Genomic DNA, 16,422 nt, shown 5'->3' on the forward strand with positions numbered 1-16,422 from the left:
TCCCTCATCCATACACTGCGTTCACCGTCACTAATCTGCTAAATCTGTCGTCGTTTGTCCCTCGTTTGTCATTTTGTCCCCTCGCCATCAGTGCACTTTCATTGACAGCTTTTCCGCTGGCCCTATAAGGGGCCAATCCAGGGCCCCTTATACCCCCCCCCCCTCCCCCCAAGCCTCTGCACACATCCAGGTTGCCGCAAGCTTGCTATCAGCCAGGGTCCAGGATGACGAGGAAAGGTACAACAGGTGTTTGTTTATTCCCTCACCATGGCTACTCTCTGACCTTTGAGACGGGCACCTATGAACCTCTCACCTCACCGTCACGGCGACAAGGAGGAAACACATGTCACAAATGACAATGACAGAACAAGGGCTTTGTTTGAAACTAAGACGCACTTAAAAATGCAAAGTGTCAGTGTTGGTATTTCCGACAAACGTTCCTGTCAAATACTAACAATTTGGGAGGAGCTCGTTTATGAAGGGCTAAAGAAGAACCGTCGAAGTTAAAAGAACATGTGGATTGGCTATAGTTTCCTCACTCGACTAGGTATATAGGGCTTTAAGTGGTTACATTAACATTCCAGATTGGTACGTGTTTATGGAGGTCTGTCATACATGAGGCCACCACGTTGTGGGACCTCCTCCACCAGCAGAGCTCTATTGTCCGGGATCAATCCCTCGGTGGGGAGTTTACAAGACACGGGGCCAGTCACTTCTCCTCCTCTTCCTTACCCCCCTCGCCTCAGCCCAAACCCCTGGAACCCACCCCAACCCCCATCCCCATCCCTCTGCATCACCGCATCGCCTGCTGTCACCCCCTACCCCCCCACAACCCCGTCCCGCCTGCCTGCACTGCACTGCCTGCATCTCAACTCAGCTCTCGGCTTGTTTGCATTCCTCTCAGTTAATAAGTGTTTGTCTGATTCCTGTGCGGGGTGGTGGTTGGGGGTGTATGGGGGGGTTCTAAAGACCCGCACCAGACACACATGCACACACACATACACACACACCCTTCTCCTTCGCCCCGGCTCACCGGGTTGTAAAGAGAACATGTAGTGCCGATGCTGCCGCCGGGCTTTGCGTGTGGGTCAGTTATGACGGCTATAAATCTCATATAGATGCATGAGTGCTCGTTAACTTTGATGATAATCCGGAGAATACGCCCATGTGCACACACATACACACATGCGCGCGTGTGTGTATGTACACCCGCACAGCTGTTACTAAATACTCGGTCCATGGGGTGGGCCTTTATTTGGGCTGCAATTTGAACATAACGCTACAATTCATAAACTCAACAGCATCTTCGTTTTGGACAGGGCTAGGAAAGCCCCACAGTGATCCTGTGTGCATTCAGCAGACCAGAGGGACGGTTCGGTGGCACAACTATAGAGCGCCAGTCCCAACCGGTTTTTGTTGGCAGGTCTGACTGGGAAAGGTGACAAAGAATGGCCATATCTGCCTGGCACCGCTACAACCCTGCACTGGCCTGGCCTGATAGGGGACAGAGGGAGAGAGATGGAGATAGACCGAAGGGAGAGAGAGACAGAGGGAAACAGAGAGACAGACAGAGAGAGAGAGAGAGAGAGAGAGAGAGAGAGACACACAGACAGACAGACAGACAGAGAGAGAGAAACAGAGAGAAACAGAGAGAAACAGAGGGATGGCGAGCCCCAGGGTGATGGCTGCCAGAAACATCCCAGCTGGGAGCAGCTCCCGGGGAACAGGCCAGGAAGGCCTCCTTTCACGTCAGCTCTGATCAAGTCATTTAGTACGTACGTAAATCCTCTGCAAACAGCACAGTTCTTTGCTGAGGGTGAGGGGCAACCCCTGGTGAATGGAACTGGACTCTGGAGTGGCGGTGCGGAGTGCCCACAAGAGCAGCCTCTGGCTGTGACGCTCAGCGAGGGGCTCCGAGGCTCGGACCGCGGCCGGCGTGACGTGCTTTTGTCACCGTTGTCACCACGGCAGCTCACCTATTGAGGGCCCCCCCCCCCCCCGAATCTAAGATATGTAAAGCAGCAGCGCTTCAAAGCCTCCCCTCCTCTGTGATACAAACAAAGAAATAAAGAAATCAAATTAAAGTCTGGAAAAGGGGCGAGTAAAGTAAAAGGGGGTGGACTGGAGAAAAGAGAAAGTATCCTCTGTGATAAATGCTTACAGGCACCGCCAAGCTATGTGCTGGAATCGGCTGGGTGGAGATAAATGAATAAGATAAAAAGACGATCAATTAATAACAGAATGCAGTGAGGTGAAGGGAGCGTACTATGCCCTTGTTTGCCCAAGAGTGTGGTATTTCTGCATTTCTTATTGAGCCTGGCCAAGTCCTGCATGCAAGCAGCTTGGTGCTTGGTCTCCCACCCTGCATTGAGAGGCAGGCCCAGGCTTGCCCGTCCAAACGATGGACTATGGCCCCCCGCGCTGCCAAGAACGCACACGGTTCAGCCTGCCTCCATAACTGCCATGGCCTCTGTTTATATTTGTTTTTCCTCCTCCTCTCAGTACATTTCCCTGCACTCCGTGGGGAGGGCCTAGAGAGGCGGCTCTCTCCTCTCCAGAGAAGCACGTTCTCGAACACACGCACGCACGCATGCACGCAAGCACGCACGCACACACACACACACACACACACACACACACACACACACACACACACACACACACACACACACACACACACACACACACACACACACACACACACACACACACACACATACACACACATACAAACACACACACCAACACGCAGGTGTCAGGTGACGTGCTTCCTCCTCTAGAGGTATGTGTGGCTTCTGCTGATGCATTTGTCTCCTTGACAGCTTCACCTGTCCCTGCAGTTATCACCTCACCTGGTACAGTACACAGTGTACAGTGTGTACAGGGAACCAAATGGACCCTTATGGGGTTACTGGGTATTCTCAATATAGGTTAAGTAGAACAATGGCAGCGTATTAAAGTGAGCTATATGCTAAGCAAAAGTGGCAATGTAGAAATACTCTTTTTTAAGTGAAATTCCTGTATTCAAAATGTTACCTGTAAGGAAGGTTATTGGCATCAACAAGGCACGTAGCCTTTGTAGGCTTGGTGTAACTATATGTTCTGTGTGTGGTCAATGAAGCACTTTAATTACAAAACAGTCAGAAACAACTATGTACCATGTGTCATTTACATCAGAAGAAAAAAGAAAATAGATCTACAAGCTGACACGTTATGAGCTATTGCTAGCTTGTAGGTCCTCTGTTTTCAGACGCGACACTCCCTTGAAACTAATAAGAACAAATCACGCTTAAGAGGAAACAATGCACCATGCCAGTGTGAAACGTCCTTGACAAGGAGTGTAAGCTGAGAATATGTTTGGTACCTGACGCTAGTATTTTAGCAGCATCAGGGACCATTGTTCTCTCCCAGGAATGACTCACTTGTCTGCATGTTACCTGGACAGCATAACACAGCACACACACACACCAAGGTAAATAACAACAGGACCAAACTATGGCAACTAATAGGCATGAAAGCATAATTTTCCATTAATCTGGTTTGATTGTGTGCCGTTTAGCCTACAATAACGAGGTTCGAGGTCATTGATGTTATGCATTCGATATGATAATTTCAGCATATACTCTATACTTTGTTTTTATATACTGTTTTATTCCAAAATGAATATAAATTAGCATAGAATGAAGAACATGCTTTTCTCTACAAGAAAATGCTTTCTTCCCATACCTGAAAGGTATATGCTGTCCTGATACTATCAACTTTTAGAAATGACCATGTGTGTGGGCACACGCGTGCATACCTACCTGATAGATACCTATATATAGTATGGTTAGGGTATGTGGTAAGGGTGCGGTGTGAGCTTGTAGATCGGCTAATTTTATCACAGAGATTTGGTGTAGACAGGAACAAAACTACAGAGATAACTTTAGTTTAGAGGGTTTAAGTGGTTAACAACCTGTATTATAATACAATAAGTATAGATATGAGCTGTTTGAACATGTAGGTTGTGATGTCATTGATTGAGTCCCACAAATAGGGAACAAAGTGTGTCCCTTATCAGTTCAATAAGGGACCCTAAGCCGTGGCAGTGAAGTCCTAAACGTGAGCCATTACCCACACGTCACCCAATCTGACCTCCTGGCGTAGTCTCACTTAGTCAAGACAAGACAACTTGGTCTGTGAAGGTCTGAAAGGTTAGAGAGCCGCACTGGTGTCCCAAAACGTTCCCAGTTCGATCCCCCGGGGGCGAGGAGTGAACGACCCTTACTCTTCCCTCAGCACCAACCGCTGAAGTGCCCTTGAGCAACAAGGCACCGAACCCCATATACTGCTGTTGAGTGGCCAACAGGGAAAAATTGTCTTTTTTTTATATAAGTTGTTGACTCCTCACAAGTATAGTAATACTATATGTGTGTGTGTATTTGTAGATGTGTAATGGTCTGCTAGGGGGTTGGGGGGGGGTCTCTTTCAGGTCTTTGTTTGTGCTCAGCCAGAGTCTTGTTCTCCATGGCGTTTGCCTCTGTGGTCCCCTCGTTGGTGACCGTGTGGGGTCTACCAGGGACAAGTGTCCCACGGCCCCATATATCACCCCCCCCCCCCCCTCCCCTGTCGGTGCAGGAGGGACCACACTGCCTCTTCCCCGAACCCGCTAAGGGATTAGCGAGGTGGCTCACGTTCAAGAGAGTTCACTGAATAGCCGGACGTAATCAAATGCAAATACCGAGCATGTCAGAGCGCGACGGTCGTGAATAGATGGGGCGATCGGTGACTGCGCGTCCGTCTGTTGTCATGTCATGGGTGCGGTAATCGTGGAGGAGAGATGGAGGACAAAGATAAGTCCCTGTAACACTACACCTCCCTATGATGGAGACACCCAACCCTCCTCTCTGGAAGGGGTGGGGGGGTACCATCCACCATCCTCATGGCCGGCCTACGGTGCTCCGTTCCTGGAAAGGAGAGCTGCCGTTATCCCACTTCCACCCCCCTATACTGTCCACACACTAGCTGCTCTCAGCCCCCCTGCGTGGCTATTACATGCAGGAGTTAGCTCTCCAGGTGGATTGCAGGGCTGGTAATTATAATGCGAGGCAGGCTGGTTAGATGAGAGGCCTGCGGTAACCCGATGCAGGTATTATTCCCCGGGCCTGCTGACGGCCTCGCAGTAACGAGAGACTGTGGGTGAAACGCTAACCTCTGCCGCAAGGTTCCAGTCCAGAAACGCTGCAAACCGAAAGTGCTAAACGGCAACACCGGCCATTGGCAAGTAGGAGGGGATGGCGACGTGACACGTTCGCTGTATGAAGCCCTTCCGCGCTGCATGGTAGTATCCAACTACCGCTGCGTTTCAGGAGATGTCCTGGCAAGACCTGCCAAGGGGAGGTTTGCAGATAACGCATGGCGAAAATGTCTTTTCACAACATCAAACACTTACTTGTCAAGGATCCCCAAATACATATGTTTTTGGCTGTGGTCTGTGGACCCCCATGTGAAAATAGAGAAAATAGTGCCGGGTGACCCCTATGTCTCAAATTCCCAAATAGCAGATCTACAACCTTGTTGATTGGCTATTTTCAAATAGCTGATGTATAAGGGTTAAAGTGGTTACATTGATTTTGATGCTATGTTAACTCATTTTGCTGTGAGCCCCCTGGAACTCCTCAATGACCCCTGGGGGTCCCTGGATCCCACTTTGGAGAACCGCTCGAAAATATGAAGTCGTCGTGAGCAGTCAGTGCATGGAGTCAGGGTGTATTTCTTCCCCGTTGCCCCACAACTCCATTGGCATTCTACACTGTGTACCGCAAAGAGGAGGGGAGACACACACACACACACTGGGCAGTTTGGGGCAGCCCTCGTGGGTTCAGCTCATCCAAGGTTTCCCAAACCAACACCCCCCACCCAACCCGCCAAAAAGGAAAAAAAAGGAGAGGAAAAAGTGAAAGAGGAACAGGGGAATACATCTTTTTTATCACACGGCTAATGAAAAGGCCTGTATCCAGGGAAACCACTGGTGCTATTGTCATGTAGACTGGGGGGGTGGTCTGTTACTGGTCCCACCAGGGCCCTGAGGTTGGTGCTCAGGGTTGTGATGGTGGTACGCTGTGGGCGACAGAGAGAGAGGAGAGGACAACGGAGGAGCCCCAGATTTATTGCGTCGACGGTGTGAGACGGTCTTTGTGAAAGTGCACCTACCTTATACCCAAAAGTGAAGCCTCCTCCTATATGGAAGCCCCTCCATCTTGTGTAGTTGGGGAGGGGTACTTTGCAAACACTCTTCCCCTCTCGGACAACCCTGCCGCTATTAAGATACATTTGCTCGGTCGAGCGAATGCCCCAGATAGTGTGGTGAATGGGCACACTGTGCCATACATTCACCATGTGCGTCACAGAGAAGATGAGTCGTGCCCCCCACCCCCTCCCTGCAATGGTTGTGAGTCCTGGCCGTTGCCTGTGTGTTTGGGGGGGGAATGAGCCTTATCTTATATTCACAGTGACAACATGAAAATCAACTTGCCAAGCGCCATAAAATGCAACTGGAGAGAGAGAGGGCTCTTAAGTTTTACGGTGCTGCCTTTTGTCTGGGCTTTACGCTACGTACGAGCAGAACCAACCTCTGGAAAACAAGGGGGGGTCACATAAAAGAACCTGCCTTGATCCAAGTTCCTCAGTGGCACTGTGTGGCAGAGTTCAATTGGGCAAGAAACGACTGCAAAAAAAAGAAAGAAAAGGAAAGCCCATCACGATGGTTTGAACGAAGTGAAGCAATGTCAACATGACATCAATGCCATGTGGGTGCTGATGGGTGTCGGGGTCAGGAGAGATTTGTAGTACATTGTATGCATGAACTCCAGGATGTTGTGCAGGTGTGTGTGTGTGTGTGTGTGTGTGTGTGTGTGTGTGTGTTACAACTTACAATTAGGTAAAGGAGTAGACAGAGTTGGGAGTAGACAGTTAGAGGTTTGGTTTAGGGGTTGACAGAGTTGGGAGTAGACAGTTAGAGGTTTGGTTTAGGGGTTTGGGATTAAGTTATTCATGCCACTGTCATACTGTACACTGAAAATAGCAGATCTATATGAGCTGCTATTTTCGGCTTTATGCTGATTTCCTCACAAATGCAGAAATACAAACGTGTGCCTGTGTGTGTGTGTGTGTGTGTGTGTGTGTGTGTGTGTGTGTGTGTGTGTGTGTGTGTGTGTGTGTGTGTGTGTGTGTGTGTGTGTGTGTGTGTGCGTGCATGCATGGATGTGTATCTTTCTCTCTCTCTTTGTAGGAGGCACACAGGCCAGAGGGGTAATCTGACATCCATCACCAGCTTACTGAGCAATACACACTGAGTGTAACAAGGAGGAAACAATACCCAGGGACCCTCCCCCCTGCCCTCCCCTCATCTATTCATTACACTAGGCCCGGGGATGCTCTTTTGTAGGTGTTTAAGCAGGAGGAATGATGCAGCAAAAAACATCATAATGACAAAGCCGTTTATGTTAGAGTGACCAGTAAAGAGAGAGGAAGGTTTAAGGCTCCTGTGGGGAAGGTCTAGACGTGTTGAGAGGCTGTTCTATCACTTAAATACTCTATTTTCTGATCTTTATTAGGTCTGCTGAGCATCAAATGCTAATTTTTTACACATTGGCACATTGACACCCTGTTTACCACCGTGATTCCATATATCTGCTGCTATTTATAACGGCAAATATTCCTTTCCTTGCACAAGAATTATGCATAATTTTATTTAAGTTTTGACCCTTCAAATTATAAATAGTCTATTATTTGTCAATGTGTATTCTTGTTATCTGACTTTGCTTCCCTTGTTTGTTTCGCAATTCTTTACCCTAATGATGACTATTTGGTTTTACACTGCGAAATGTTGGAAGCTTGTCCTCAAACATTATTTAACATTATTGTGTGACAATAATGTTGAGGTTGAAATTGATTTTTTTGTTTTCTTTTAAATATTCAACCATGAATGTTGTGTACAAACAAGATAATTTGATGACAATATAAGTTTGATGGTTTTATTGCCAAAGAAAAGTGAAAAAAGACCAAATAATAAAAAGAGGAAGCATAAAAGAATGCATACAGTGTCTCATCAGCATTACAGAACAAAATCATGAGGTAAGATGTTAGCATTCATAACATAAGTGTTATAGAATCAGATGGAAGAAGCAATTCACACCCACATGTCATGCTAATGTGTTTTCATTGACAGAACAGAGCCCTTTGAATTAAATTGAATTGAATTGAATTGAATTGAATTGACAGAAGGGAACTTATTTGTTCTAGCAAAGCGTATTGACACTCCACATTACAGTGAAAACAATGCTCTCTCTAAAGCCAAAGATATGTAATCAACAAGCTCGGGAATTGTGAGCTTGTAGATCTTCTATCTTGGGTGTACGAGTCTGACAAAGAACCCATCTTGCACATCTATTCTTCACATCCCAGGTGAAAGCTGAACAAGGAACATTGATTGAACATTGATTATTTTCACACAATGTAGTGGATGCACACAAACCAGACTTAATCATTTTAAAATGGTGACAATTGACAAAATGCTTTCATGGAAGAAAATTCAGGACTCAAGTTGTTTTGATACAACAGAGTCATTTGGTTTTTAGTCAATCTCGTGCGAGTAAATAACCAGCCATAACACTGCCACCGGTCCCAGCCAGACCCAAGTGTTCCTGGCACAACGCACCCAACCGCCTGCCACTCATTTACGAGACACCGTGGCCTTTTAAGGACATTGCTGTTCTTTGTGGGACACTTTTGTTTAGTTTAGGGTTGTTTTTTTTCTGTACCTTGAGATGTTTTGGGTTGACTTGACTGTGTCTACTCTAAGAGCATGATGTGACCATTCTACTGAACTCGCTGCAGAATTCTCCTTAAATTAAATGACTAAAGAAAGTATAGCGATTAAGTTCTGAACATTTCAGTCTGACATCTCTCTCTCTCTCTCTCTCTCTCTCTCTCTCTCTCTCTCTCTCTCTCTCTCTCTCTCTCTCTCTCTCTCTCTCTGTGTGTCAAACTCTGTGCTGTCTATATGAAAATATTGAATTTTTTAAAAGGAACTTATCCAGCATAATTATTAATCTAGCTAAATGGACATCATAATTTGAAGAAAACATACAGATAAGAGTTAATACCAAAGAAATAAAAGAAACCTCACACAAAAGATATCACTCCTAAACAAAATAATTTGGCAAATATCTCCACCACCATAGTGCTGCTGTCATGGTCCATATACAGACATATTGCAAAAGACAATCTAAAAAAAAAACTTGTTGTAATAAACGGGAGTAGGCTATACACTTACAGGTGAGTACAGGTGAGATACAACGCTCAGCTATCAACAAATATCTGCATGCGACACACCTCAGTTTTGAAATTAGCTGGAGCATTGCATCACTGTCGGTTTCCATCTTTGTTTCATGTATGGCCTTGGCTAGCTAATCCAAAGAACCACAGTGGATCAGTTGATTTGCGGTGAAGCACATAGTTTGTATACCTCTTATTCACCTGCAGCTGCGATTCTCAAACTTAAAAATGTCAAGGGCCCCCAGTTTTGTATGCATTAAGACACAGGCCCCCTCCCCATAAGGGTCCATTTGGTTCCATTTGTTATGGGGAGGGGGATTTGGCTAAATGCAATGTAAATATACCAGATTTAGCAAAGACAAAAATGTTCATCTGCAGACTGCAGTCCCCACACAACCGCATTACAGACCTGTAAGGGTCCATTTGATTCTTATATCTATCATTTAGCTGGGGACCCCAATGGAATCACCTCAAGGACCCCTTGGAGGTCCCCGGGCCCCAGTTTGAGAAGCACTGGTATATGCATATCTCCTTCAATGACGCTGCTCTGTGCCCATATATGGGCTGCTCTGTGCCCATATATACGTTCAAAATGAACGTGTACATTTACAATGTAAACAACAAACTCTTTTCGCATTATCATCCTATAGCTCCACAGAATACTTTGCCTTTCTCTTGTTCACAAAGTGTGTAGACGACACTCACACAATAAAACATCTTAATATTTTGTAAAGGTTGCTCTACATTGTGGCATCTTTGTTCAGCAGGCATGGTGTATTCACCCACAAGGGCGTAACGTTGATCAAAATATGTAGTTAAAAATATATATATACCATTACGATCATGGTGACCATTTCCATAATTGTCTTATTACCATTTAGATTCAATCAAATGAGAAAGATTTTCTTTTTTCTTTTTTTTCTTTTTTTTTTGATTGATTTATTGACTTATTTATTGACACAAAAAACGTACAGTATGTACAAAACGTTAGACAAACGTTCTTGACACATAGTGTTCAAAAGGCCCCAGAGTTTATTTCCATTGTGGTCCCATGAGGAGTGGGGAAGAGTGTCTCTCCACTTAACTCCTTACAGCAGTGCTTATCTCAAACTTGTCTTAATATCAAGACCCCCAGTTTGGTGTGCATGATTAGGCCAAAGACCCCCTTGACTCTGAGAGTTGCCGTAAAAAAGGTCCATTTGATTCTTAACTATCCACAATTTAACTGGGGACCTCCTGGAATCCCCTCGAAGAACCCTCCCCAGACCCCACGGCCATACACATCCAAATGCATATACACTCAGGATGAGCACAGAGTCATGTCTTCCTCAGAGGAGCGTCTCGATCTTGATGCTGAGGTCCCCGCCCAGCGGGTCTCCCAGGTCAAACAGCTGGTCCAGGTTGACCGTGGAGTTGCACAGGAAGTCGCTGGGACCCTGCTGCTCCTCCTCGGGCCAGGGTCCCTGCAAGAAGGCCGTGGCCAGGAAGGTCTCCTCGTCAAAGTCGGACACCTCGTGGCTCCTCCGGGCCCCCGCCAACGCGTGGACGACGTATGGCGTTCCCGGCAGCCCGTCCGCGGACACCGACAGGTCCTCGTCTCCGTGGATGGGGCTCAAGGGCTCCCCGCTGTCCATGTCCAGACTGAGATCCCCATTCAGTGCCGAGTCCAGCAGGGCGTCCCAGTCGAAGTTCCCCTTGAGCGAGCCCAGCTCTTTCTGTTCGTCGGAGCACAGCAGCGGCGAGCTGGAGCGCCGCGGGGCTTTGCTAGTCCTAGAGCCCGCCGGCTGCTTCCTCTTGTGCCCGGAGACCCCTCTGGTGCTCGGCCAGGAGCCCAGCATGGTCCCCTCCGCCAGGTGGGGGTCCCAGTGCTGGTCTGCGCCGGTGGCTTCCTCGAACTCCCTGAGGAGCTGCTGGGACTCGGAGTTGATGCAGAGGCCGGTCTGGCCAGCGTTGGGGTCGCAGGGAGCGCGGGCCATGTGCAGGGTGCCATTCCGTAGGCGGCTCTGCAGCGCCGGGTTGATCTGGACGGGTGGCATCCGCCGCTTCTTGTAGGCGCCGCTCAGGAGGCGCTCAGCGTACTGTGGGTCAATCTTCCAGAAACCGCCCTTCCCCGGCTCGTCTTTCTGCCGCGGCACCTTGATGAAGCACTTGTTGAGCGACAGGTTGTGCCGGATGGAGTTCTGAGGAAGAATATATATATTTTTAATATGATGAATCTACTGTTGAGCACCAAGCCCTGCTACCCACAACTGGCTGAAGCATGAGGTGTGCTCTGACCAAAGCAGAGGCCACTTTTAATAACAACTCTTTTTAATAATAACAACCCTATTTTATACTTGATGATCGAAAACTGTTAGATCGACTATTACCGGTAGGCCAATTTCTTCTATATAAATAAAGCACAAATGTGTTTTGTTGCTTTTTTTTTTGTAAATAGTTTTAGATTTGTTTTAAGAAATCAAAAAATACTTTTTTGTTGTTGCCTATATTGATATTGAAAATGGTTAAACCATGCAGTAAGTGCAGATGGCTGTGGCTCATACAACACATGAATGCACGCTGTACCCTAACCCCCCATCCTTATTACACTGCAGTCCAAACAGAGAGCTGACACAATGACCTTTGTTAAATATTATCTGCCCCATGCACTGGCTTACAATAACAAAACACTCTGACCGCTTCAGCAGGGGAGTGCAAGTTAGCGGCGTAATCAATCATTTATCCACAAAATTAAACTTTTTCCCTACAAAAGTCCCCCCCCCCCCCCCCTGCAGCCTTTATGATGCTCCCCACCCCGTGCTGCCACCTCCACCCTAACTGCTTTGCTCACACAGAAAAAAACCAACGGCCGCAGGGTGAGGAAGAAAGGAGAATTTGAAGAATGCTGAAACAGCAGTGTTATGTTATGAAGCCTGTTTGCAGCGGTGGCAATTGAGTGTTGGCATCAAAATATACACAGCAGCAAACAATAAGAGTGTGCAGAATGGTCCATTTCACTGTTGGATTGTACTTAGTAATGCATTAACGTGTTCATCACTTTAACGTCGCAGTTACAGTAAGTAAAGGTGTGGCTGGTTTTAATGACTTCATGTGTTGCTGGGTATAGGTTAACATTAACCTTATCATTTATCACTTGTCTTAATGTATGTTTTGTATTAATAATCTACAAACTATAGTCACTATACCAAAAGTTGTGTAGTGTAGTAAAAAGTAGTCTACACTATTTCTATCTATGACGTACCGAAAATGGAAAGTCAAATTACGTGCTTGACCTTGTTTGAGACTTCACAGAGGGACGTTTTTGAGTGTAATTTCTGGGCCCTCAAGAGCAGGCTACGACTATGTGGAGTTGTGTGCCGGAAATAGCTGATCGTTGTGAGCTTACAGATCGGCTATTTTCTGCGTACCACACCATCGTATGACGATGTATAAATCCACTTTTAATTGCTTCCAAAAGCCACGGCTGCTAACATTGCAGAGTGTCAGCTGGCCCTGTGTTATTACCCTCCTCTTCTTCTTAATGTCATTTGTGACGAAAATGCCCCCAGCTGTGACTGACACACTCAAACACACACACACACGCGCGCATGCACGTGATGAGCAGACCTCTTCAACAAATTGAACAACACTTCACACACACGAGTGCGTGTGTGCGTGATACCCTGGGATTGAGGGGGCAATAGCTCCTGCTATGTGTGTGTAATGAACACAAATGTTCATTAAAAGATGGCACCATTTCTATCTCCTCACTGTGTCTCAGAGGAAGACTGGGGAAAGTTACAGAAGCCTTGCCTACCAGTGGCAACATTGGTAGGCAGGTTTGGAAATTTCAAAGATGTTTGGCTTCTATTTCAGCTTGCTTACTTTCCAGGAAGAGATATGCTGTTTGGTTTATCTTGGTATCCCCGTTAATTATGTCACTGGTAGGCAGGTGCATGTCTGGACTGTCCACAGCCCACCAATGAGACTCAGTGTGAGTGGACAGTCACGCGAACAGCATCGTCTTATAATGAGCATGTGAGGACCAGGTATACAACGATATGGTTGAAAACAGATTCCAGCTGGGGACGCTGTGGGCGCTGTCCCCGCCTAGGGTATACAGTAGGTAGTTAGGTACCCTCACAAAAAACATGCTGTAATCCTGGTCTCTAATACTGCCTGGCCGGGCGCCTGATGGAGGAGAAAGGAACTATAGAAAGGAGCTATCTCCAACCGGGGAAACATGAGGTCACTCCGCTGCTCTCCCCAGGTTGGAAGAGGGAGTGTACTGCCCAGGATTACATTATAGACAATTGGCCGTTGGTTGAAAAATATAGCTTACAAAAATCGTGGGAGTTTTCTTTTTTTTGCAAGAAGACATGCAGATGAAGTACCCATATGTGCTTGAGAAGTTAAGTGTGTAACTGTGTATGGATTGATTGGGTTTCCTTACCTGCCAGGTGGGATCCGCATGGCGGAAGTAGCAGAAGTTGTCGGTGATCCACTTGTAGATGCAGGACAGCGTGATCTTGCTCTTCTTGCTGGCCTGCATGCCCATGCAGATCAGCGTGGCGTACGAGTAGGGCGGCTTGACGCGGGCATTGGTCTTGTAGTCCACCTCGTCGGGGCAGTGGCCGTGCGCCACGATGCCGGGCAGGCTCTGCATGCGGCTGTAAGCGGCCGCCGTGGGCTTGCCAGGTGTCAGCGGCATGCCCATGGACGCCGGGTCGCCGGCCAGAGGGGACGAGGGCGCCTCGGAGGAACCCAGCGGCTGGTGGTGGTGGAGGCGGTGGTGGTAGCCGAAGAGCGAGGGCGGCTGCGAGAGCGGCGGATGCGGCCCACCACCGCCGTTGGCACTGAGGATGGAGAACTCCTGCAGCCACTGCAGGCTGGTCAGGCTGTCGTCCAGGTTGATGGAGGAAGAGCTGCTGTTGCAGCAGCTGTTATTGTTGTTGTTGCTGCTGTTGATGATGGAGGAGGTGGAGCAGGCATTGTCCAGCTCCTCGGCCCGGGCTGCGGCCGTCACTACCTACACACACAGACAGACAGACCTTTAGTGATCTACCTATACAAACACAGACAGACAGACCTTTAGTGATCTTGCCCCGAGGAGATGCAGTTGCCAGAGTCCACGGCAGCTTAGAACAGTGATCCTTCTGACACTCCTATTTTCATTTCAAGAACCCCCCAGTTATATACATGCAGGTCAATGGACTCCATAACTCTGAGGGTGTACAATATAACCCCATAACTCTGAGAGAAACCAGGGTTCTATCCGTCATTTAACTGGGGACCTCCTGGAATCCCAATGGGATCCCCAGCCCAGACCCCATGTTCAGAACCAGTGGCTTAGGATACATGTTCAGAACCAGTGGCTTAGGACACATGTTCAGAACCAGTGGCTTAGGACACATGTTCAGAACCAGTGGCTTAGGACACATGTTCAGAACCAGTGGCTTAGGACACAGGGCAGATTCAGAAAGAAAAAATAAGTATAGCTACAGCAAATTGTAGCATCAAGATAACAAAGATAATTGTAGTAGAATGGTGCATGCGTGAAGATGCAAGGGGTAGGAAACAATATAAACGCAATATCAACAATTTACTGCCCTATACAAAGTCAAAGTGCTGTAACTGGGGGTGGGCAATAATGGGTTTAAATGTGTTTCAACTAGTCAGCCAAATGAGATATCAGCAAATAAGTGATATTACACTAATTGTATATGTTCTTGGGGTAATTGTTTATTCCCCAAAATCACAAAGACTAATTTAATCTTTGGGATACACAAATAAGTCAGTGTGTCCTAAAATGTAGTTACTGCACTATGGGTTTGTAGGGCAGACACAGAGTATCTGCACAACCGTATCAATGCATGGGGAGGAAACAATAGGCCACCAGTAACAGTATCATTAATACATCAGTCCTGTCATCATGTAGAACAGTATACCGTATTGTACCATACAAACAACCCAACACCAAGAGCAAATACAGTGTATACAACTATTTAACCCTATTTTAGCCGTGTCATATAGGCAAAAAATAAAAATAAATAAAAACATAAAAAATAAAAAGGCCATCTACATGCTCCCAATTTAGCTTTATACTTTGATTCATTAAAAAAAAGGTTATCAATAGAATAATCACCAAGAACACATAAAAGATTAGGCCTACAGTATTGTCCTCAGAATGTACGGTATAGGCTGAAGTATTACCTCTTCCTCCAGGCCCACAGAGCCTTCGGGCCACGGGTCAGTACAGCTCAGAGACAGCATGGCCATGCAGCTCCTCTGAAAGCTCTCCTCCTCTCTGAGACCTCCTTAATGCTCCTGCTCCTCCTGCCTGCCACTGCACTGAGCAGAGAGAGAGAGAGAGAGAGAGAGAGAGAGAGAGAGAGATGGGTTCATGAATAAACACATAGCTTATTTAGAAAAAGACAAAAACACAATGATGGCCTCGTTTGAAAACAGTTAACAGAAGCCTTTCATGTTAATCTATGCAATTGCAATTGCAAATGAGCATTTGTGTGTGTGTGTGTGTGTGTGTGTGTGTGTGTGTGTGTGTGTGTGTGTGTGTGTGTGTGTGCCTGCGTGCTTGGGGTGCGTGCTGTGTGGGTATTGGTGGTGTGGTGTGTTTATTCATGCTGTACTGTATAGGCTAGGCTACTAGGCCTATTGCGTCTGCCTGCGCAAATTGGAGTTTCACATTGCGCACTACATGACCCATTCCCTAAAAGAAACACAATGAGTCCAGAGTGTAGCCTGGGCTGGTTTGACTCTGTCTGGGTGTCTGGCCAGTGAAACGTGCACGACGACTCGAGATTTTTTAGAGCTATTAGAGTTCACATTGAGAGTGAAAATGTAATGGCATTGTGTGCTTGGAGTGATTGTGTGGTCACTGAGGAAGGAAGGAGGCTCTTTGTGCGACGCGCAGGAGGAGGTCGTAGAACTTTCTTGAATTCCAGTCCTCTCTCCTGGACGCCACTGGGTAGGCTACACTTGACGTAACGAGCTTCCTTTATACCCCGCAGTACGATGCGGTGTCGCGTGCATAAAATAAAAATAAAATAACAGATCTAACAACGTCGAGACATAAAGTTAATTGTTCTTTTATTTTGTTTGCCAACA

The 16,422-nt window shown here is 47.0% G+C and overlaps 1 protein-coding gene across 1 annotated transcript; it reads right to left on the reverse strand.

Moving 5' to 3' along the window:
- Positions 1–10,646: 10,646 nt before the first annotated feature.
- On the reverse strand, positions 10,647–15,570 carry foxj1a (forkhead box J1a; the record flags this gene model as incomplete). The annotated part of the gene is made up of 3 exons (XM_080775673.1): positions 10,647–11,498; positions 13,751–14,326; positions 15,511–15,570. 3 exons carry the CDS (start codon positions 15,568–15,570, stop codon positions 10,647–10,649), a joined length of 1,488 nt encoding a protein of 495 aa, XP_080631799.1.
- Positions 15,571–16,422: the final 852 nt, after the last annotated feature.

Source organism: Protomyctophum bolini, assembly GCF_963924005.1.
Source record: "Protomyctophum bolini genome assembly, chromosome: 11".
Taxonomy (NCBI): Eukaryota; Metazoa; Chordata; class Actinopteri; order Myctophiformes; family Myctophidae; genus Protomyctophum; species Protomyctophum bolini.